The sequence below is a fragment of the Cydia splendana genome, chromosome Z (genome assembly GCF_910591565.1).
Source record: "Cydia splendana chromosome Z, ilCydSple1.2, whole genome shotgun sequence".
Classification (NCBI taxonomy): domain Eukaryota; kingdom Metazoa; phylum Arthropoda; class Insecta; order Lepidoptera; family Tortricidae; genus Cydia; species Cydia splendana.
The window spans coordinates 14,542,941-14,565,739 of NC_085987.1; the positions used below are offsets into that span (position 1 = coordinate 14,542,941).

The 22,799-nt window shown below is 41.0% G+C and overlaps 1 protein-coding gene across 3 annotated transcripts in view; it reads right to left on the reverse strand.

Moving 5' to 3' along the window:
* Nucleotides 1-322: 322 nt before the first annotated feature.
* The window catches only part of LOC134804415 (filamin-A), a 142,526-nt gene continuing 120,049 nt past the window's right edge, over nt 323-22,799 (reverse strand). For all 3 annotated transcript variants that reach the window (XM_063777448.1, XM_063777449.1, XM_063777447.1), the window contains 17 exons: nt 22,501-22,722; nt 19,079-19,242; nt 18,623-18,773; nt 18,267-18,515; nt 17,819-18,039; nt 17,263-17,470; nt 16,906-17,034; nt 14,254-14,418; nt 13,761-13,918; nt 12,633-12,815; nt 6,262-6,406; nt 5,565-5,780; nt 5,120-5,293; nt 4,711-4,886; nt 4,247-4,408; nt 3,456-3,635; nt 323-559 (listed from right to left, as the gene is read on the reverse strand). In XM_063777448.1, coding sequence (XP_063633518.1) covers nt 422-559; nt 3,456-3,635; nt 4,247-4,408; nt 4,711-4,886; nt 5,120-5,293; nt 5,565-5,780; nt 6,262-6,406; nt 12,633-12,815; nt 13,761-13,918; nt 14,254-14,418; nt 16,906-17,034; nt 17,263-17,470; nt 17,819-18,039; nt 18,267-18,515; nt 18,623-18,773; nt 19,079-19,242; nt 22,501-22,722 — 3,041 coding nt within the window. In that variant the 3' untranslated portion in view covers nt 323-421. The remainder of the gene's footprint in view (nt 560-3,455; nt 3,636-4,246; nt 4,409-4,710; nt 4,887-5,119; nt 5,294-5,564; nt 5,781-6,261; nt 6,407-12,632; nt 12,816-13,760; nt 13,919-14,253; nt 14,419-16,905; nt 17,035-17,262; nt 17,471-17,818; nt 18,040-18,266; nt 18,516-18,622; nt 18,774-19,078; nt 19,243-22,500; nt 22,723-22,799) is intronic.

Consider the following 22,799-nt stretch of genomic DNA (forward strand, 5'->3'; position numbering starts at 1 on the left):
TATCATTGTAAGTACATATTTTGTCATTTGACTACAATAACGCTAGTGATACTAGCCTGACGACTAGCTAAAGGTAGTCTCAATATCAGTTTCCGCCGCATCCTCTAAAGAGGCCCACTGATTAACAGTCCGCCGGATGGTATCTGCCTGTCAGTTATTCGGAACTGTCAACATTTTGTTCTAACTGACAGGCCGATCCCGTCCGGCGGACTGTTAATCAGTGGGCCCCTTAAAAGCTACAGGTTAAACGAGCGAGACTAAACAGTAGCTAATGCTAGCCGCCATTCAACGCGATATCGCGATAGCAAATTAATAACTCGAGTAAATTTCATTCGTTATATATTATTTAAACATTATAATAATATGAACGCTTAAGCTACGTAATCGTATGGGTTGAGTTAGTATGTCTGGTGGTGGTGTGTCAAGCGCTGTTGGCCTGTATGTACCGACGGAGCTCCTCTTGCGTGTCGAAGATCATGACGGGGAAGGGCGAGCCGGGCACGTGGCGGCCCGCCCACCGCACCTCCACGCGGTAGTCGCCAGGTTCCGTGGGGGAGAACTGAACACGGAAAAAAACACTTTATTAAGGGCCGGTCGACTTTACACATGTGTCCGATTGGCGGTGATCAGCGAGTAGCAAGTAGTGAAAGTATTTTTCTTAGATAGAGTACTCATGGTGTGAACACCTGTCGATCAGTGATTAAGACTCCTCATATAGGAATTTAATTTACACGAGCTTTACGTCTGAACATCGTTTGATGTGTAGGAAAATAGTCAATCGCTCTTCGCTTTACCGTAACTGCCTTACATTATGGTTTGTAATGTTTTTCAACTTCCTACATCTACTCTATACTACAAGTTAAAACAATAAATAACATAAAACAAAATAATACTCAATTTACTTAGTTGGCTCAGTTGGCCGTAGTTCAAAACAGTCACAGTGTTGGTGTAATATCATTCGTTGCTATCGTGCCATGTGGCAACACCCGTAAATCTACTGATTAGACTACTCTAATCAACACGTGTAATAAAAGTTACAAGGAGGCAACATATTATAGATATACTAGCTTTTGCCCGCGTCTTCGTCTGCGTGGAATTAGTGACAGCAGCTAGCTAAAGTAGGTATAGCGCCTAATAGCAATCATTCAATTCGCGCATTGCTTACTTCAATTATTAGGCAATTCATAAACTCTTTCAATTCCACCCCCCTTTGCACTCTCTTCAGGGATGATTTCCGAACTATTCTATGTCCTTTCCCGGGACTCAAACTATCTCTATACGAAATTTCAACTAAATCGGTTCAGCAGCTTACGCGTGAAGAGATAACAGACAGACACACTTTCTCCTTTATAATTTTAATATATTAGTATGGATTTACTATATTTTTGCCCTAGTTTTAACGGCCGCGATGAAGAAAACAGTCTATACTTCGTTTATTAACATTAACAAGGGTAAACATTCTTGACATGTCTTTTTATTGAAAAACGCTTTTAGAAAAATAGTAACTATAACTTATGCTACCAAAATAACGTAAATGATCACACGTGGGCTGATATACTGAGTTTCTGGATTCTGATAAATGAGACGACTTATTATCCTTATGACATATTTATTGTTTTTCGAAGTATATACCCTCACTATTTACACACTTTTGCATTCGCTGGAACCATTGTGAAAAGCAACAGGTCCAGTCTTCCTTAGGGACCTCTTCGATGGCTACGTGGAAAGCATTCACTGCCACTTCCGGGCTTGTAAATCATAAACCTCTGAGTTTATCTTTAATTTTTGGAAATAAAAAGAAATCACATGGTGCGAGATCAGGGCTATATGGCGGATGAGTCATTAATTCCACATTTGAGGCCTTCAAGTACGCATTCGTTGCCTTGGCGGAATGTGCCGACGCGTTGTCGTGGTGGAGGACTATTTTGCTACGGGGACGCTTTTCACGAACTTTGTCAAACACTCTGGGCAAGCACGTGTTTACATACCAATCTACAGTTACTGTCTTTTGATTTTCAAGCGGAACAGTGGTGTAATACCCTGATTTGCCGAAAAAAGAAGCAACCATTCTTTTACCAGTGCTTCGACTTTTTTTAACTTTCGTCGGCAAGTCTTCAAAAGGAAAGACCCACTCCGCCGATTTACTTTTCCTTTCTGGTTCAAAGCAGTATACCCAGGTTTCGTCACCTGTCACGATATTATACACAGCCGTTGATTGTCCGATTTTTTTATCATTTTACGGAACCACTCTACACGCAGTCGTTTCTGGTCTTCCGTCAAATCGTGAGGTATCCATCGCGTACAAAGTTTCCGAACCTTAAGGTGCAAATGCAGTATCTTTTGCACCTGACTCATTCCAATGCCTAAGGTAGTACGAATTTGCTGACAGGTAATTTTTTTGTCAGTTTCAATTAGTTGTCATACAGTATCAATATTACAATCGGTAACCGTTGTCGCCGGCCGGCCTTCACGTTCATGGTCATGGAGATCGTCACTTCCTCGTCTAAACTCACTAAACCACGAATAAACAGAGCTGCGAGATGGGGCTTCATCGCCACATGCTAATTGAAGTCTTTGACAACTTTCTTGCTGAGTTAAACCACATCGAAAATCGTAAAAAATCATGCTTCGAAAATGTTCACGACTTAAATTCATTGCAACAACGACACATGAATTTCAACCCAACGTCACGATGAAAAAACAAATGACAGTCTCACAAATTAAAAAGTAATATAGAGTGTGCCTTTTTCAAACTCTATAATTGTTTTTTTAATTTTCGTTTTCTAAGTAGCCAGTTCCAGGAATTATCAGTATGCCCTAAGTATATGCTATATAATTTTTACATATAATACTTGCTGTGACTTATTTTTCAAGTGTTTTTCATTAAAAATGCACGTCATGATTGGTTACGCTTTTTCTAATGCTGATAAAACGAAGTTTAGAGAGATTTGCTTCTCATATGTGTTATTTTATATTAGTATAATGAATTAATGAGTTTTAATAATTGTTCATTATTTATGCCATTACGTTTCTTCAAAGTTACCGATGACAGCATCGGTGACATCATATCATCCTGAATATTTGAATTCGACAAAGTGACAGTGTGTCATTATTCGGTTTTTAAGTTAGGAATAGAAACTTCCAGCCTCGTTGTTTATATAGTTGGATATTTTGAATGTGTCCAAGTGTCTCTTAAGATATCTTCCTCTAATCAAAAAAATCTAATAAGCTGAAAATGCACTGTCAATATGTATTTTTCATGTCACTGTAAATGCTGTATTGGCCTTTGAAAGAGCCCTTGTGGACCGGACCTACTTACCTACAAAATAAATGTTTTAATTTTGGATTTTATAAATTGATGGTACCTGTATCTCAATTATTTTAGTCACCAATTTTAGAAAGCTGTAATGCGGCCATAAGTTTAGATTGTTTACTCTATAATATTATGGGCTCACCTTGCAGAGAATAGTGCGGTCCTTCTGACTCTCGCGCTGCATCTCGACGCGGAAGGCGCCTTTGGGGCCGCGCACGCGCACGGTGAGCTGGCCGGCGCCGGCGCCGCGCGTGTCGCACAGGAACCGCGACTGGAACGTCGCCAGCACGCCCGGCTCCACGCCCGGTCCGTACACGCGGACCTGATAACACGAATTGTTGCTTAATTCAGAACTACTTCATAACACATTATTTGTACAAAGTGCAAAAAGAGCGTATGCAATAAATATCGTCCAATATTCTGTATCAGTATTATTGAAAACCCACAGGTATTATCAAAAGTTTATTAGGTACAGCAAAGGCCCCAAATAAAGTTGTCCTCCCACGTCGTAAAAACTAGTGCCTACGTCAAATCATGGGATTAGTTGTCAAGCGGACCCCAGGCTCCCATGAGCTGTGGCAGAATGCCGGGATAACGCGAGGAAGAAGAAGAAGAAAGAACTTAAAAGAAGGTAAGCGATCTTGACATGTCTTTTAATTGAAAAACGCTTTTTAAAAATCAGTACCTATTACTTATGAAAGCAGAAGAATATAAATGATCGTATTAGATTCATAACTGTTACAGATTTGCCGTAACTTATTTTTAAAATGTGTTTTTCAATTAAAAGACATAAAGATTGTTTACCTTATTTCTAATGCTAAAAAAACGAACTATACTTTATACCGATGTAGTTCAAGTGAATATTTGTACACTGGCTTTAAGTGAGCTGCCACTGTTTGGGAGTTAGTATGCCGAGGGGTTACTAGTGCGTACCTTGGAAGGGTCGGGCGCTCCGGCGACCTTGAGCACGAACGGCGAGCCGGGCACGTGGTCGCCGGCGAACTGCACGCTGAGCACGTGCCGGCCCGCTTCAGCCGGCTTCACATTCAGCGTGAACGTGCCGTCGCCGTGCTCGTACAACTCGCAGTACGCCACCTGAACGAGAACACAACGTGAACTGAACAATCCTGTGACATTTTTTTAAGGACAGAAAAATAAAGAATAAATGTATTGATTCAAATAAGACATAAATAGGTAACTGTAAGGGTATTTGTCTCACATATTGCTTTAATGAGAGATTGAGACGCAATGACATTGGACCGATATATTGGACAGATGGAATACCACCCTTAGAAAATTTTCATAAAGTACGTACGTACGTACGTAAGTAGATGTTTTTTTAGGTAAGTACAGTTGAGGCCACACAGTAAAATACGCCTGCAAAGTTCAGTACCCACCTTGTTGGGGCCGGTACAGTGCGCCGTGAGTTCCCCGGGACCCGCGCGGCGCGTGTCGATCCAGGAGCGGATCTCGCGGCCCACCACGCCGCCCGCCAGCCCCGCGCCGGAGCACACCACGCGGGACGCGTCGCCGCTCTCCGAGCCCGCTGTCACGTTCACCGTCAACGGACAACCTGTGTCAGTAGATTTATATACATCACTACAAAATCCAAGAAATACATCCGTTTCAGTCTAAGCTGTATTTACAATTCGTGCTACTGAATTATACAAATAAGTAGAATAACGTCTGACTTAAAATGTGAATTCATCCTATCGCTATAGATGCTATAAACGTATTATTCATATTTCGAAACCTCCCAAGACATCTTTTGGCCTGTGGCCCAAACTTTGTTTTTGCATTCACTACCTTTGACGAGCCGACCCGCCCAGGTGACCCTCAGCTGGTGGTCGCCGGCGCGGCGCGGCGTGTAGCTGGCGCGCCAGAGCCCCGGCCCGGCCGCCACCAGCGCCACCGGCACGTTCTCGCCATCGGCCGACGTTAGTGACGCCTCAGGGGCGCCTGGGCCGGCCGCGCTTCCATCTGAAACAGAATAATTTTAAGGCGTATTCAAAGCTAGCAAACAGTGTTGACTGTAAGTTGAGTTCAATAATGTACTGACACTGCTGATAGATAGCTTTTATACGGGCAAGGGCATACGTGCAATCGGCCGACGCCGTTCATCTGTTCGTTCATCGTCATCCGTTTTTAGCTCTAGTTTAAACTTGTTTTAATTACATTTTTAATCCTTTTGTCCTGATATTAAAATCCCGTTGCTGTAAAATTAGTAGAGGTAGTAGGTTTGTATGCTCACCAACAGTGAAGACGGCGGGAGTATGCGGCGCGGCGTGCGCCAGCCCGCGACCCGCGAGCGTCACGCGGTCCGCCGTGTTCCCAGAGGCGACTAGCGCGCGTCGCGGTGCTCCGCCCACCAGCGCGCCGTTGTACGTCAACTCTAACTCCTGCTCGCCGCTCACGCCTTCGGCTGCCGTTAGAGTCACAACGGCCCGACCCGACACTGTCTCCACGCCTGAAATGTTTCATTAATGAAAATCATGTGCAACAAAAGCTGAAGATGTTGTAATAAAAATTAAGTTTAGGGAAAACTAATAGTTTCAGACCAATCATTGGTTTTGTGTTTTTTGTGAATCATACTATCAAACTTTAGGACTTGACTGTTTCAAAAAGTATGAGTGTAAGTCGAATATGCCCTTACAATCTTATGGACAGGAGGCAATAATCTACTAGAGACTGTGCGGAAACAAGTTTCGTGGAATGTATTGGGCTCCATACATTCCACGACTCTTCTCTTTCCGAACAGACTCTACGTATTAACCTAACTTGACTGAAAACTGTTCTGATGGTTATCAAGCATGGGGCCAAATTTAGATGATTCTTCCGAAACTATTAATTTTTGCTAAACATACATAGTGGTCAAATCGGCATCATAAGGTTCTCTATCATTGGTCTTTTGACCCGTCCTGAAGGCGACAACCTGTATAGGTACTTACGTTGGTGTCGGCCAGCCAGCAAGCACTCCAGCGTGCCGGGGCCCGCGTTGCTGGTGTCGAGCACGAGCTTGGACGGCGCGCGCACGCGGCCCGAGCTGTCCGCTCCCCAGCCGCCCACTGGCACGATCGCAGATGTGTCTATGACCTGTACAAATAGTCGCCACGCTAAGTATAACTGTTGTTCAGTCTCTTTGAAGTTACTTGTCAAATGTACTCTTTGGTTTAGTTGATGAAATATAAACAAGTCAGTCAATAAAGTCATGTTATAATAAAATTACGTTTTCTTTACAAAAATAATATAGATATTCACAAAAATAGAGTAAACATGGTCCAAAACGAACCGGATAATTAAAATAAAGAGAAACAGTGAAGTTGCGTAAAAAATTGTGCAAATTATATTTACGTATTTTAGATAAATTTTTCGAAATTCACAACGAACATGTCGACAGCCGAGAAACTTATAAGTCTTATAGCACTTCAACAAGACAACTTAGAAATAACAGAAAAGGCACACGTGAATTTCAAAAAATCACCAAAAGAAAGAATTACTTTAGGATACGTACAAGGACGTTTAGAAACATTGGAAAATAACTACAAAGAATTCAAAACCATCCATCAAAGATTGATTACCGGCGTTTCAAAGGAAGACAAATGCAAATTATCATATTTTACGGAAGATTTATATGATACCTTTGAAGAACGTTATTACACGTATAAGGGTGAGTTAAAGACAGTTTTGCAGAAATTTAATGCCGAAATAAAGGACAATATAGAAAATAGTTCAGGCATTCAAACGTCAAACAGTGAGATAAAATTACCCCGAATCACTATACCGACATTCAGCGGTGAGTACACGGAGTGGCAATCTTACCACGATTTATTTAACACCTTAATTCATAAAAATAACTCGCTAGATGATGTGCAACGCATGCACTACCTGAAAGTTAACCTGAAAGGTGACGCAGAATACCTATTAAGACAATTTTCAATTACCGCCGAAAATTACCAACAAGCATGGAGTATTTTGAAGAAAAGGTACGATAACAAAAGGTACATCGCAAATTGCCATTTTAAAAGGTTTTTTGGCCAGAGGACAATTGTCAAAGAATCAGCCACTGCTTTGAAACAACTGCTCGATACGTCTGTAGAATGTCTGAATTCTCTCAAAAATCTCGGTTTACCAATAACTCAATGGGATGCCATTGTAATTTACATCATCGTTTCAAAATTGGACCCTGATAGCCATAAACATTGGGAAGAGTTGATAAATGGCGAAGATTCATCAGTGTTTCCAACTGTCGAAAGATTGAAGTCGTTCCTGGAAACTCGGTTTAGAACTTTAGAAATGGTAGAACCAGATAACAAGAGTTGGAAACCAGCCGCTCCAAGGACGTTTCATGTCACAGCCAGCGATGCTTGTTTAGAGATACAATGTGCATTTTGTAAAGCAGACCACTACATTTTCAATTGTAAACAATTTGCAAAGCAACCATTAGATGACAGATACAACTTTGTTCGAGAAAACAATCTCTGCTTTAACTGCCTCATACCCAATCATGCAGTGTGGCGATGTAGACAGAAGTCGTCATGCCAAGTGTGCAAGAGACGTCATCATTCTTTACTGCATCGAGATTCAAAACCGACAGAAGAAATGCAAGAAAACAATAAAGTTGACACGACCTTAGATGACTCAAAGGTAGTTGCACACGTTAGACCAAATGAAGACGCAACTGAGAAAAACATTATGTTAGCTACAGCGTTAGTAGATGTAGCATCGAAGTGTGGACAGCCGCAAATGTGTCGAGCGTTCATTGACCCAGGATCCGAAATATCCTTCGTCGCAGCTCGAGTCGTCGAGATGTTAAACTTGAAGAAAACAACAATTAGCGGAGTAGTCTCAGGAATTGAAGAAGGTAGCGTGTGCATAAAAAACAAGGTGGAACTACAAATCTCGTCGAGGTATGAGCCCGATTTCGTCGTCAAGGTAAATGCATATGTACTTAAATCTATAACTCGTAGTTTACCAGCTAGGGAAGTAAATTGTGAACCGTGGCCTCAACTTGATGATGCAAAGTTAAAGTTAGCTGACCCTACCTTTAATATTCCGGGTAGAGTTGATATTCTTCTTGGTGCAGATGTTTATGGCAAAATTCTTGAATCTGGGCTTATGAAGGGACCGGGCTATTTAGTAGCACAATATACACGCCTAGGTTGGATTGTGACAGGTGACACTAATACAACTTCTTCCAGACCTAGCAAACATGCGAGCTTTCATGTTATCCGTCAAGTAGAAGAAGACAACAATCTTTTGAAGAAATTTTGGGAGGTTGAAACACAAGGTTATACAAACATGAAGGGATGGTCAAAGGAAGAAGAATTATGCGAAGAAATTTACAAAACAACTACAACGAGAGATGACACTGGAAGATATATAGTGCACTTACCGTTGAAAGAAAGTGTGGAGGATACGGTGAAATCATGTGGAGAGACCAAACAGCAAGCAACCTTGAGATTCAAACAGCTGGAAAGGAAGTTTGAGAAAAATGATCATTTGAAGAAAGAATACGCAAAGGTCATACATGAATACCTGGAATTAGGGCACATGAAGAGAACTAAAGTGGAAGACGATGCTGCAGCAGTGTACCTTCCTCATCATGCTGTTGTCAAGGAAACTAGAGACACTACGAAGGTTCGTGTGGTTTTTGACGCTTCAGCGAAAGGCTCTCGTGGCATCTCGTTAAACAGCGCTATGATGATAGGGCCCACACTGCAACCGGGCTTACGAAGTCTAGTAATTCGCTGGAGAGCTCATAGAATCTGTGTGATTGGAGACATTGTTAAGATGTACCGACAGGTGTGGATGACAGACGAACACACAGACTTACAGCGGATTGTTTGGAGAGATACACCTTCTGAAAAAATAGAGAGCTACAAATTACTTACTGTTACATTCGGAACTGCTGCTGCACCTTATCTAGCTGTTCGGACACTCAATCAATTGGCCGATGATGAAGCACACACTTACCCACGTGCGGCATCGATAGTAAAAAACAGTTTCTACATGGACGATTTAATGACCGGACATGAAGATAAGTCTGAAATTAAGAAACTGTGCCAAGATATTAATTGTCTGTTAAAGGCAGGCGGGTTTGAAATGCAGAAATGGTCAAGTAACTCTGAAGAGCTGCTCGAGTTTCTCCGAAACGGGAGAACATGTAAAGAACCTGAGAACAAAATTGAAATTAAATTAGACAAGGTTATAAAGATATTGGGACTTACGTGGGATAGAAAAGAGGATGTATTCAAAATTACAGTAAACTTACCAAATTCTAGAATCCCGACAACGAAGAGACAGATAATATCAGAAGTCGCAAGTCTGTTCGACCCATTCGGATGGTTAGCTCCTGTAATAATAACAGCCAAGGTGATGATACAACGATTATGGTTGTATAATCTGAGCTGGGATGATGAACTGCCACCCGAAGTTGTCGAGGAGTGGCGAAATTACCGAGAAGAGTTAAGTGAACTTCAATCAATACAGATACCACGTTGGATCAAGATAACTTCTCGTAGCAAGGATATTCAACTTCATGGTTTTGCGGATGCATCATCAGTTGCATATGCAGGTGTAGTCTACCTTCGAGTGACAGATGAAAATGATATTATACACATTAGTATGCTTGCAGCAAAAACAAAAGTAACACCTTTGAAACAATTGACTATACCAAGATTAGAGTTATGTGCTGCGGTATTGACAGCGAAACTTCTAAGAGAAATGGCAGATTTATTACAGGTTTCGATGGACAATGTATATGCTTGGACAGATTCAATGGTAGTGTTGTCTTGGCTACAGTCTCAACCAAGTCGATGGCAGTTATTTGTCGGTAATAGAGTATCCGACATTATACAACTTATTGACCAAGACAAATGGAGACATGTTCCGTCAGCAGACAACCCAGCGGATCTCGCTTCAAGGGGTGTAAGTTCAAGAGACATGGCGGACAGTGATATATGGTGGACGGGACCTAAATGGCTTAGATCAGAGAATGTAGATTTTGAAAGAACCAAAATACCAAGTACTGACCTCGAGATGAGAAAGACGTTTCATGTAAAATTGGATGACAACCCAGTTTGGGAAAGATTCTCATCTATGTCCAAATTGAAGAGAGTCTTAGCATGGTGTTTTAGATTTCTAGATCATACTCATAGCTCAAATAGAGAAAGGTTTTTGACAGCCGCGGAACTCAATACTATCGAAAACAGATGCATCCAATATTATCAATGCCTGGTCTATGATCAAGAAATAGAAGATCTGAAAGAAAACGGTAAAATAAAGAACAAGAGCTCCTTAATTAGTCTCGGACCTTACTTAGATGAAAATAACTTATTACGAGTTGGAGGGCGGCTTAATAATGCACAAATATCAGAAGACGAGAAGCACCCTATAATTATTCCTTGTAAACAACACATAACAAGATTATTAGTAAATGAAGCTCACATAAAAACATTACATGGTGACATACAGCAGATGATGACATACCTGCGCAGCAAGTACTGGATAGTAAGCTTGAAATCAGCTGTAAGACAAGTTACAAGAAATTGCAAAATCTGTATTATAGACAAAGCAAGAACACAACAACAATTAATGGGTCAGCTTCCTGCTTCAAGGGTTACATCTCATCGCGCCTTCTTGAATAGTGGTGTCGACTACGCTGGACCTGTACAGTTGAAGACTTCGAAAGGGAGAGGTTATAAGACTACGAAAGGTTATATCTGCTTATTCGTTTGCATGTCTACGCGAGCTATTCATTTAGAAGCGGTTACAGATCTTACAGCACAAGGATTTATCGCAGCATTTAGAAGGTTTGTTGCCAGGAGAGGTCACTGTGCTCACCTTTGGAGCGATAATGGTACAAATTTTACAGGAGCAGCCAAAGAATTAAAGGACATGTTTTCCAAAGGTAAAACAAACATAGCAAGTGAAATAGCAGAACTGCTAGCTAACGATGGAACTACCTGGCACTTTATTCCACCAAGAGCACCAAATTTTGGTGGTTTGTGGGAAGCTGGTGTGAGATCGATGAAAAAACACCTCAATAGAGTAAGCAGTACTACAAAAACGACATATGAAGAAATATCAACATTATTGGCTCAAATCGAAGCGTGTTTAAATTCTCGACCTTTGTGTAAAATGGACGAAACATTAGCAACATTAAATCCACTAACACCGGGTCATTTTCTAATTGGCGAACCGTTAATCAACGTACCTGGGATAAACTATGAAGAAAGAAATGTGAATTTGCTTACTAGATGGCAGTTCATACAAAATAGAATGCAAGATTTCTGGCGTAGGTGGAGAGTGGAGTATCTTAACACTTTACAACAACGATATAAGTGGCACGACACTGTGAAGTCTCCCTGTATTGGAGATATTGTTATTGTCAAAGAAGATGATATGCCTCCAGCCAAATGGCTATTGGGTAAAATTAAGGAGCTACATACGGGGGCGGACAGTTTAGTCCGAGTTGTTACCCTTCAGTGTAAAGGTGATAATGTCATTAAAAGACCTTTATCCAAATTAATTTTATTGCCAAGTAAAATGACATAGACCGCTATAGGTTCATGGTGGGCGGTTAACTTTGCAATACCATAAAGAGGATTTATTGTTATCGCAATAAGCTGATTGAATTGTTTCTTCTAAGCTAGGTACTTTATGTGTATTACATGACCAATAATGATCAGTTACAAATGTTATGTTGTTATTTTACATGAAATGTATATTAAGTTGAATATTTCATTTCATTAGGGTTTGTGACAAGAGTTAATTGCTATTTATGTTAATGTTTTTTTTTTTTTTGACAGTAAGTCAAAGCTATTTAAGTATAAAATAAGTATTTTGGTGGGCGGTATGTTCAGTCTCTTTGAAGTTACTTGTCAAATGTACTCTTTGGTTTAGTTGATGAAATATAAACACGTCAGTCAATAAAGTCATGTTATAATAAAATTACGTTTTCTTTACAAAAATAATATAGATATTCACAAAAATAGAGTAAACAACTGTTATACTCGTATTTTAAGTTGCAGTTTAAAGGGTGACCTCAACTTTAATTTATATAACTTCGTGATATTTTATACCTTCTTTACCCACTAAGAAACGGAACTATTTTCGCACACAGTAATTACTAATTAAATGATGATACATGTTTGCTCACATGTTTGTGTCCTTTTTAATCAATATGTTATTATTGCATTCAATCCGTGACTGTTCGGACTAAAAAACCCAGTGCTTCTTAGTACAAATAACTGTGATATATCTGCATTAATAAATAAAAGACTTCTTAAATACAACGTGAATGTTTTAGTAAACATACTTTGACAGAAAAGGGGCTGCCAGGCAAGGGGCCGGTGGAGGTGAATATCCGCACTTCGTAGAGGCCGACGACCAGCGGGATGTACGCGCAGAGCCACTCGCGCGGCGCGCCCGCCACCACGCGACACTCCAGCAGGCCGGACGACTCCGCGTCTTCGTCCTTGCCTTCGGTTAGCTTTTCAACCTGCGTACAAGTAACCAAATAGTTAATTCCTTTGATTCCCAGCACTATGTAATGTCAAATGCCTGTAAGCCTCAGGGGTTTTACATTTTTCATAAATTATGTACAAAATCGGGTGTGCAATACCACGTCTGTGGGACTACATGTACTACCATGTGAAAGTTATTCGCAATAGCAGAAACTCATGTATCATGTAATATCGGAAATTAATTCGCCCCTATTTATTTACAGCACACGCTGCAGTTAATTCGTGGAGCCAAAACAAAACAAAATCGCATTGCAGTATCAGCCTTTTGTTAATTTTGTCAAAATATTTGTGTAATAGTATATGTATAATCATCATCATAAGGCCGTGTACATCTTTACAGATGATTTAAGCAGCATCTGTGGACCTCATTGGACCGACCTATTTGATAGGTCAAAATACTCGGGATAGAAGTACAATAACCAAAACTTAATTACAGATACTCGTCCTGTTATTGACACTGATAATTAATGTTATCCAGGATATCTCTGGTTTTTGATATGAGATTATCATATCTGCTATAGAGTAGACAACAATAGATATAATCCGGTTTGCGTCTTTCTAAATATATAATCTTAAACTACCTATTTACAATTTTAGATAGTCATCAATTGTTTAATTAGCGTCTCTAATTTTCTTTTATATCCTGACTTAGTTTCTATTTCTATCCAATCAGGGTATATAGTGGGAAGGTAGCTTAGGAGAATTCCAAGTCCCTGCCGCAACCGGGCTTGAACTCAACCTGATCTGAGGTATGGTGTGAAAATCGGACCTATGGAGAGTTTAGCTGGTTCGCTAAACCTAGCCTAGCCGACAAGATTCCAGCAAGAAACTCGGCTAGGCCCGCTGACTGCAGTGTTGTCTAATTCGCAAGACGTATATATTATGTATATCAATAGAATAAGATCGTTGACATGACTCACCTGCACGGTGGGAGCGGCGTGGTCGGCGCAGTGGATGGTGAAGGCGGCCTCCTTGCCGACGTGCGCGTGCGCGAGCCCGGTGCCCGCGCAGCGCGCCGCGCCGCTGCTGCGCCCGCTCAACACGCCCAGCGACACAGGGCTGCCGGCGACCGGCGCACCTGCGACATAAACAACGAATAAATTATTGATTTTAAACGGAGAACCGAGTGGTGCGATCAAAAGTATTTATACCCTCGAAAACCTCGAGCTCGATATCAGCTAGCGAAAAAACGAACTAGAATTTAATACCGAATTATCGGCTCTTTGCTGACCTGATGAGTCGGTGGGTTCCGATGGATTACTGGTGAAAATAAAATAAACTTTTTCTGGAGGCTGGGATCCTAACCCGCAAGATTTCTCCAAGAGCCGCTTGCGGTACGTGTATCCATGCGTGTGGATATCCACAGAGATGCGGACGCGCTGCTCGATCGTGGCTTCGGTGTCTCTAACCTACCTCCATAGTTGACGTAGATGCGGTAGTGCGCGGGCACGGTGGCGCGCAGCCGCACGCGGTACGTGTGTCCGTCCTCGCGGATGTCTACAGGGATGCGGACCCGTTTCTCGCCCATGGCTTCGCAGACTACTTCCAGCTCGCCTACGCCGGCTTCCTTTGTGTCCACTGTCAGGAAAATTTCCAATAAATTAGGCATTTACATAAAAAAATCGGTATAGCCACCATATAATTTAATCGGTAAACTATGAAGGAGCCTCGATCATCAATAAAGTACAATTAGGGTTTCTGCTCGAGAATTCTCGAGGCGAGAAATCTCGAGAAATTTGTCCTAAGTCGAGACGGGAAAAAAATACTCAATGCCTCGGAAACTCGAGAAATAAATCTCTTGTGATAAGTAAAAAGAAAACACGCGTATAACACATGATGTGTCTATAATGTATTTCTTTAGGTAGTTAAATAAATATGAACAATGTTTTTTTTTCATTTACAGGTACTTAAAACATTTGTTAGGTAGTTAACCAACCAAATAAAAAACTACATTGATCCCCTTCCCCGTCCCCTATTGTTCTAGCTTCAACCGATTTTCATGTTTTGAAACTTTTGAACTATCATGACATTCATGAAGTCTTTTTATTCAAAAAACGCTTTAAAAAATTAGTAACTATTACTTATGAAAGCAAAATAATGTAAATGTATATGATTGTAATTGTTACATATTTGCCGTGATTTATTTTTTCAAATGTGCTATTCAATAAAAAGACACGTCAAGATCTATATCTTCTTTCTAATGCCAAAAAGACGAATTATAGGACCGAAAAACGAAATATCATATTTTATAAAACTAAATTACTATTGATAAATCACATCATCCTGATATATTCCTATTAGCAAAATATCACAATTTTAGCAGCTTTATTTTTACGTTAATTAAGCACGAGTATTAATATTACGTAGTAAAACTTCTGTAAGTTTTGTCACATCGAGTTATAGTTATTTGTACAACAAGAGATCAAAGTTTGTTATTAATCCAAAATGTGGCAATATTTACGCGCAAAGAGTTTGCAACTAAATCAGCTAATACAAAATATAGTCTGCGTAGCAATAAAAACGCGGGATAGCTTGCCTCCGTGCCCCAAAAGCTCGCGAAATCAAAACGGTCAGTCTACGTCCTCGGCCCTCTAATATACAGTAAGCTACCGGTCAGTATCAGGGATGCACCTTCCTCACATGTATTTAAAAATAAACTTAAAAAATGGCTCCTGCAGGCGCAATTTTATGATGTAAACGAATTAGTAAATAATAAATAAATGTATGGAATATATTATTATGTACAAAATGTAATATCTACATTAATGTTGATGCTATTTATACACTAATAATGATATGTTAGCTTGATATAATGCTTTAAATGCAAATTTACAAACCGACTTGTAACGATGTTACTAATAAATATTTTCTTTTCTTTTCTTTTCTTTGATATTTCTTTGAGTGCTTATTTTGAGTCCCGTGCAAGCGAAAGATTCTATAATAGCGTAGTAAGGGACTCAAAAGCGCACGAGATGTAAATAACTTTGATCTCGTGTAGTACACAAAATTTTTCACGGGAGTAGTGAGAACATATCTATTAGAAACCTTGAAAAATGTAATCCTTCTTCATCACTTAATACCTATACACTCATGTTTTCTTAAGATATACAAACAATTAAGTTTAATTACCTCAATCGAACACAAAAACAAAACGTAATAATAAATTTCAGTAAAATAATATGGAAATAACGAACAACTGACATTTCAATCGACAACGTTTTTTGGTAAAAAAAACTTTGTAAGATACGGTCCGAATTGCGGATACGTACTACCTATTTGTCAACTATAGTAGAAATTCTTAAAAGTAAAATAATTAATTTTGCGTGATAATCTGTGTATTTTTTGAGTTCATTATTTTAATTGTACAATAAAATACCTAAAATATAGTATTTTTATCAAATCTTAAACATTATTTTTATTAATTAATTATTAAGAATTCATACTCGTACGTGGTTTGGAACGATGTGTTCTGAAGTTTTTCGGGGGTCTATTATAAACCGTCAATATACCGTTGAATGTCGTTTGAACATTTTTTTTGTCTGTTTCTTTTTGCTAACAGCGTGAAAAGGACAGAGATAATAGAACCCAAGTATTTCGAACTTGTATTAGACCCCGCATGTTGAAATGACATTTGACTGTAAAGGTCACTTGAATATCATTTTGTCTCACTCAGTGAGCAAAATCGCATTTTGCTCACTGGTTGCAAGAAGCAAAGTACCCTTGTTCGAGCTGCTGACGTGAAAAATTTATTGGCTTGAATATTGTTGCCTGATAAAATACCATATTGTGTTTGTTTACAAGACATGACAAAAATTTTACCATGTTTGATTATTGATTTCAACTACGATTCCTATGAGTTTGATTTGTAAAAAAGCAAAAAATAAAATTAACATGGTGTTTTTTTGGAACTTTCAACATTTCTCGAGATACTCGAGAAACTCGAGAAATCATGGTCGAGAATTCTCGTGCCTCGAGAAATTAAAAAGGTCGAGAAACCAGAAACCCTAAGTACAATGTACATCCAATAATAGATAATTTGAATTGTTTCGCTACAACATAACTGACCTGTGAAGTTGACGGGCGTCTGTGTGATGATGTTCCCTGTGGGCAGCCCAGACATCATGACTTTGTTGGGGTCGAACGACTCGCACGTGTACGGACTGCCAGTGACGGGCTTCGACAAGTGGAGGACCTCTGTGAATATTACAAAAGGGTCATTATTTGACATACATTATTGTATCTCCATTTTGGATTTCACGGGCCTATAAATCCCGGTTTTTAGATAGGCTTGCGTGGGGATATACATTTATTAATAACATTCAATAGTTATCACGGGATCATGTAATTTCACGCGCATGCTGACCCAGCGTGTCTATACTGAATGACGCCACACGGCCCACCCAAGTCTAGTATCATAGTTACCTATCGTGCTCTGGCCGACTTCTGTGATGGTGTATTCTGCCTGCAGCAGTCCCGACTTGGTCTGGTAGCAGCGGACGGGCAGCGCGCGCGAGCCGGGCCCGGACACGACCACGTCGAACTCGCGCGCCGGCCGGCCCAGCGTGTCTATGCTGAACGACGCCACGCGGCCAACCTGCGCCTGGTATAGCCCAAGCCCGGACGCTGATACCTGCATAGAACAAAAAGTACTCTATGTATTAAGAGCGACAAAATAGATTGTGAGAGTCTAGTAGGATACCTCCTACTCCAACGCGCCATACGCGCGCATACAACTCTGTGTGTATGCAGTACCCTGCATACACACAGTTTGCCCTCTCATTTAGGGAGAATTATATTTTATTTCAAGCCAAAGTAAATTTAAAGACAATAAAATGGGTCAATATTTTCATAATAATTGAACATAACTGATTCAATGTAGCCAATAATAATCTGATCGCACCCTACTGTATGTATATAACGGATGTTAGTGGCATCCCTTGGATGCGGACGCCTTAAAACAGTGTCAAGAACATGGTACCTCTTGTCCGTGGCTGGCCGGCAGCACGTCGATGACGAGCGGCTCCCGGGACACGGGCGCGCCGCTCCACAGCAGCGACAGGCGGTGCGGCGCGGCGCGCGCCGGGTGCCACACTAGCTCCTGCCGGCCGCCGCCGCGCCGCCGCATCGAGTGCGGCACCGTCTGCCCGCCGCACGTCACGCGCCCCGACAGACGGCCCGCGCCCGCGTTGGTTGTGCTCACTGGAATAATTGCCTTATGTTAACTCCACGCTGACAGTCTTGTTCTTGATGATAGAGCAACGTCGCAACTTAATATATACTATTGGCTCTGTGAGCTGCGATACCCCATAGCTCTACCATTTTGAAAAATTAATATAATCGTTCAGAATCGAGCGTTCAGACATGCTCCTATGTAGGACCTACAGTACTTCTCCTACTTCATAATTTATAAAAGTCGTTCGACTTACCTGTGAGTATGGCAGGTTTGTGAGCAACAGCGTCCCCAATAGACAGCACTTTGACGGCGTTAGCGTCCAGAGCTTCCACCTCGGCTACCGGGCCCCTCGCGCTCCGCACCAAGTATCTTCCCACCCGGTTGGCGGGGAAGGTGACCAGGCCCGCGTCTTCGATCTGCGCCTCGGCCACGCGAGCGCCCGTCGGCGACACCACCTCCACGTCTGAGAGGTTCTCGTCCACTTCCACTGTCGCAATGCCGCCTGTAAGTTGATGGGTGTATTACTTATTCAGATGGATCTATTTATCTAACAACGAATAAATGATTTATATTGTATCCTTGACAAATTTAGGGCTTCAGGGATCGTACCGATCTGCACGTAGGTGTGCGGCTCGCTGACGCGACACACGAACGGGCTGCCGGGCACCGGCTGCTCGTTGAACGTGACGGACACGCGGTGAGGCTCTCTGGACACCGGCACGAATGTCACGTCGTATAGACCACGCGCTACTGCCACCACCTGCATTAAACACATAGCATCAGAATTAGGACTTCACAATGTACCACGCCAAAGACGAATAACAAGCTCACCTACTTTCAAAATTTCATACTTTTATAGGTGTATCGAATAAGGGTTCAAATTTTGCGTCCATGTTTGCTAGTACCATAGACAAAACTGCAAATTCATACTAAATATTAAAAAAAATAACGGTGGTGCAGGGACCTTACATTTAATTAAGAGACATCAAAACACGATAAGCTCGAGCGTGAATGATGAACGCGACAGATTTGCCGATTCCCACTCCGGGCTCCTCTGTAACTGACCTCAGCCTTGACAGTCGTGGACGGCGTGGACACGACCAGCTCCAGCGTGCCCTCGCCCGCGCCGGCCGCGTCCACGCTGAATGTGACCGCCTTGCCGACTTCCACTCCGCGCTCCTCTTCTGCCCCTTCTTCTAAGCTGAGTCCTTCGAGGGTGCCTTCCAGTTCTGTAAAGTATAACAACTCTTTAGAAACCCCAATTCATGATACGTAAAAAATACGCACATGGCAATTTTTTAATAAAAATAAATTGCCTACAGACTCGGGTGTGTAAACTACTCACCGAGCTAGTTAACGTATGCGCAGTGAAATTTGGACAAAGGTCAATATTGTTTTAAATAAAAAGAACACCATTATTTTTTAAAATAATTATGTTCTTATAATAATGTATACAGGGTGGAAAGGCACGACGATCCTTCCCGGAAGTATTAGGTCGTTTAAGTGATACAGAGACTATTGGTAATGGTAAGAATCGTTAATTGAGTAAAAAATAAAAATTGCAAAAATACTACTTTTTAACTGTGGTGATAACCCTATAGCATGTGCACATGACGGCTAGATTAAGGCCCCGTTCGCACGGCAGCTTTTTCAACGCGCGTTAAAAAAGCGTTTGAATGACACAAATGGATAACCATGTATGTATTCACACGAAGGCGGTTTTTAAGCGCGGCGCTTTTTTATCGAGCACTGTTCGATTTTCGGCGTTGAGCGTTGGCGTCAAACTGAATAGACCATACGGAAATCCGTGTATCTGTTCTCACAAGCGTTGAAAAAGCGCCGGCGCTGCTGTCAGTTGGCTGTCAAGTGTCAATTTTTGGTGTCAATCGTCAAGATTATTATTAGTTTCACCTTAAAAATGTCAACTTATGCTTACAAATTCCTGAAATATTCAAGCTATATTAGTAGTAATAGCAAAAAAGTATGGCTTTTCTGAGATGCGTACGTGGCAGTACGACTCACAAGTGATTTTTAAGCGTTCATATGAACACAAATATTGGAAACGGTAAAAAAGCGCCAACGTCGGGTTTTAACGCAACGCTTTTTAAGCTGTCGTGCGAATGGGGCCTTAGGATCTCCGTCGGGAAAGACTTTACACTTTTTTCCGATCGTTGACAGTATCGCAATGATGTATGAATGACGCATAAATGTCAAATAAATCAAATGCATGCAAAAATATTACAAACAATTTTATTACTTTCTTAGATAATTACTTTTTTCCAATATTTAATACTATCTTCTTTTCACATACGGTGTTCAAATGTACCTCCGTGTATTACAACGCCGCCGCAGCCCGTACCCGAGTATGTCGATGCACATGCGATATAGTGTATGCTCTTCGTCATTTATCCTCCGCAGAAAGCACCAATTAGCCTTTGTCTCATTTCGTCCGCAGTTTCACATTCCGTTTGGTTTGGTACACCATATCTTTTACACAGCCCCACAAATTTAAATAGCCACGAGCATCTAACATTTTTATTTGAAGAATATGACATTCAATAAGTATAGTTCAATGAAAATTTAATTTCAAACATCAGACGTCTTGTCTATTTCCTACCACGCAAGAAGGTTTGTTAGTTTGGTATTGAAGAAGTATTTATTCTTGATTTATTCTTAGTATTTCATTTTTGCAAGTTCATTTGGTGCAACTAACACAACCTACATGTAATTTTTTATTATTTTAAATAGTTTCCAATTATTCGAAAATAATTTTGTGAAACGTGTTAAGAAACTAAAACCTTTTTATCAGTCAAGGAAACCAGAGATATTTATAAGACGATTGCGTACTTTTGAGTGGTTGTCAATGTCACCATTTGAACTGTCGTTGTAAACAATGTTGTGGTTAGTATTATTAATATTAAGGAATAACATAACTATTTCATTCAAGTATTGAACAAGTGGAACCACTAAGAAAGCGAAAATCCTGCAATGATTCTTACCGTGCTGTAAGCAGACCTAAAAATGGTTAGATGGCAACAAATTAGCATAATTTCCTGTCGAATACTGATTGTTTACAAGTAAGTTCATTGACCCTGTCACCTGTTAGGGTTAGAACAAAGTAGTTTTTTGCGTGGATGTTTAAAAGGTCATAATTTAGAAACGGTTGCCCATATTAACATAGTTTCTATGGAGAAAATATAGAGCTTAGGCTAAACTATCTCCCATTTCCGGAAAGGATCGTCGTGCCTTTCCACCCTGTATATCAAGGCTTAATGTAAAAAATAGTTTACTCCCATGCGAGATGCTTTACGGCAGTTCTGTGGTACTTTGTCCATCGCTGTCGAAAACACAGATGTCGGCATTTTATTCAGCTCCGATTTTATTTTTCGAATCAAACTCTGTACATTTTTGGGACGAAAATTATTGCAATATACTCGCCTCTTTAGATTTGCCCAAAAATCTTCTATAGGGCGAAGTTGCGGAACATTAGGTGGATTTGATGTCTTCGGTACGTATGGGATGTTTAACTCCGCCATTTTGCTAAGGGTTTTTTAGGAATAATGGCTTGAGGCTAAGTCTGGCCAAAACACTACATTTTCTCCTCTATGACTCGTATTTATGAAATCCCGCACTAATGGCAAACAACGCTCTATGTAGCGGTCGCCGTTCACAGCTAAACCTGACTCAAAGAATACAGGCTTAGACATTCCGCGTCGACTGATGGCAAGGCATAGCAAAACTTTTTTAGGAAATTTTGTATGCTCAACATATTTCACGTTCTCATCGGTTGGACCATTGGTGTTCTCAAAATAGTCTTGCCACTCGTTTCCATCTAACGTGAAATATGACTCGTCATCCATAACGCAAGTGTCATTATTTTTAGCGTAAAATATTTCTTTGACTAATTTACGCAGCCGTACTTTCTGAGTGTTTTCTTGGTTTTCAGAGACTGGGCTTAACTTTTCTAAATCGCTTATCGATGCCCATGTCTTTAAGATATTTTTTAACAGTTTTGCCGTCAGTTTTAAATTTTCTTCCGAGCTCTCTATAAGATTTTGCGACACGGCCGGCCGTAATTTTCTTTAATCGAGCTCTCTCAGAAACCTTGCTCAAGCTGGAATAGTTTCCAGAACCAGGCTTTCTAGCAGTGGTTTTCTTCAAGGCAAAGGACGCCAGAATATTGTAAATAGTGCTTCGACTCTCACCCATTTGCACAAAATGTTCCACCACCTTTGATTTCGGCCATAGGGGATGGCGACTATAGAAATTACATACTGTTTGACGACGGCGTTCTTGTTGATTTACCATAATTACAAAATTAAACACCCAATCTTTATGAGACTTACCAAACTGATTGACAGATATATTGACTTTACATTGACAACACATATTTTTTATTTACATAGATTTTTGTGTTTTTATATTTTATATATACAAACTTTGTCCAAATTTCACTCCGCATACGTTAAAAGCACTTGACAACTAACCTCCTGGCCCCAGGCCGGTGACGCGCACGCGACGCACGTCGTACACGTTGCACGTGAAGGGCGAGCCGGGCACGTGGCGGCCCGCGCACGACACCTGCACGCTGTGGCGGCCCACGGCCTCGGGTGTGTAGGCCGCCGCGTACCGGCCGTCGCCCAGAGCCGACAGCCGCGGGCGCACCACGCTGCCGCCCGGCCCCGACACGTACACCGTCGGCTCGCCGGCTATAAGCAAGCTCGTCTCATGCATTATTCGGTTCTTTATTCTTTGCTTTGATCTATGAAAGGTTTGTTGTTTAAAC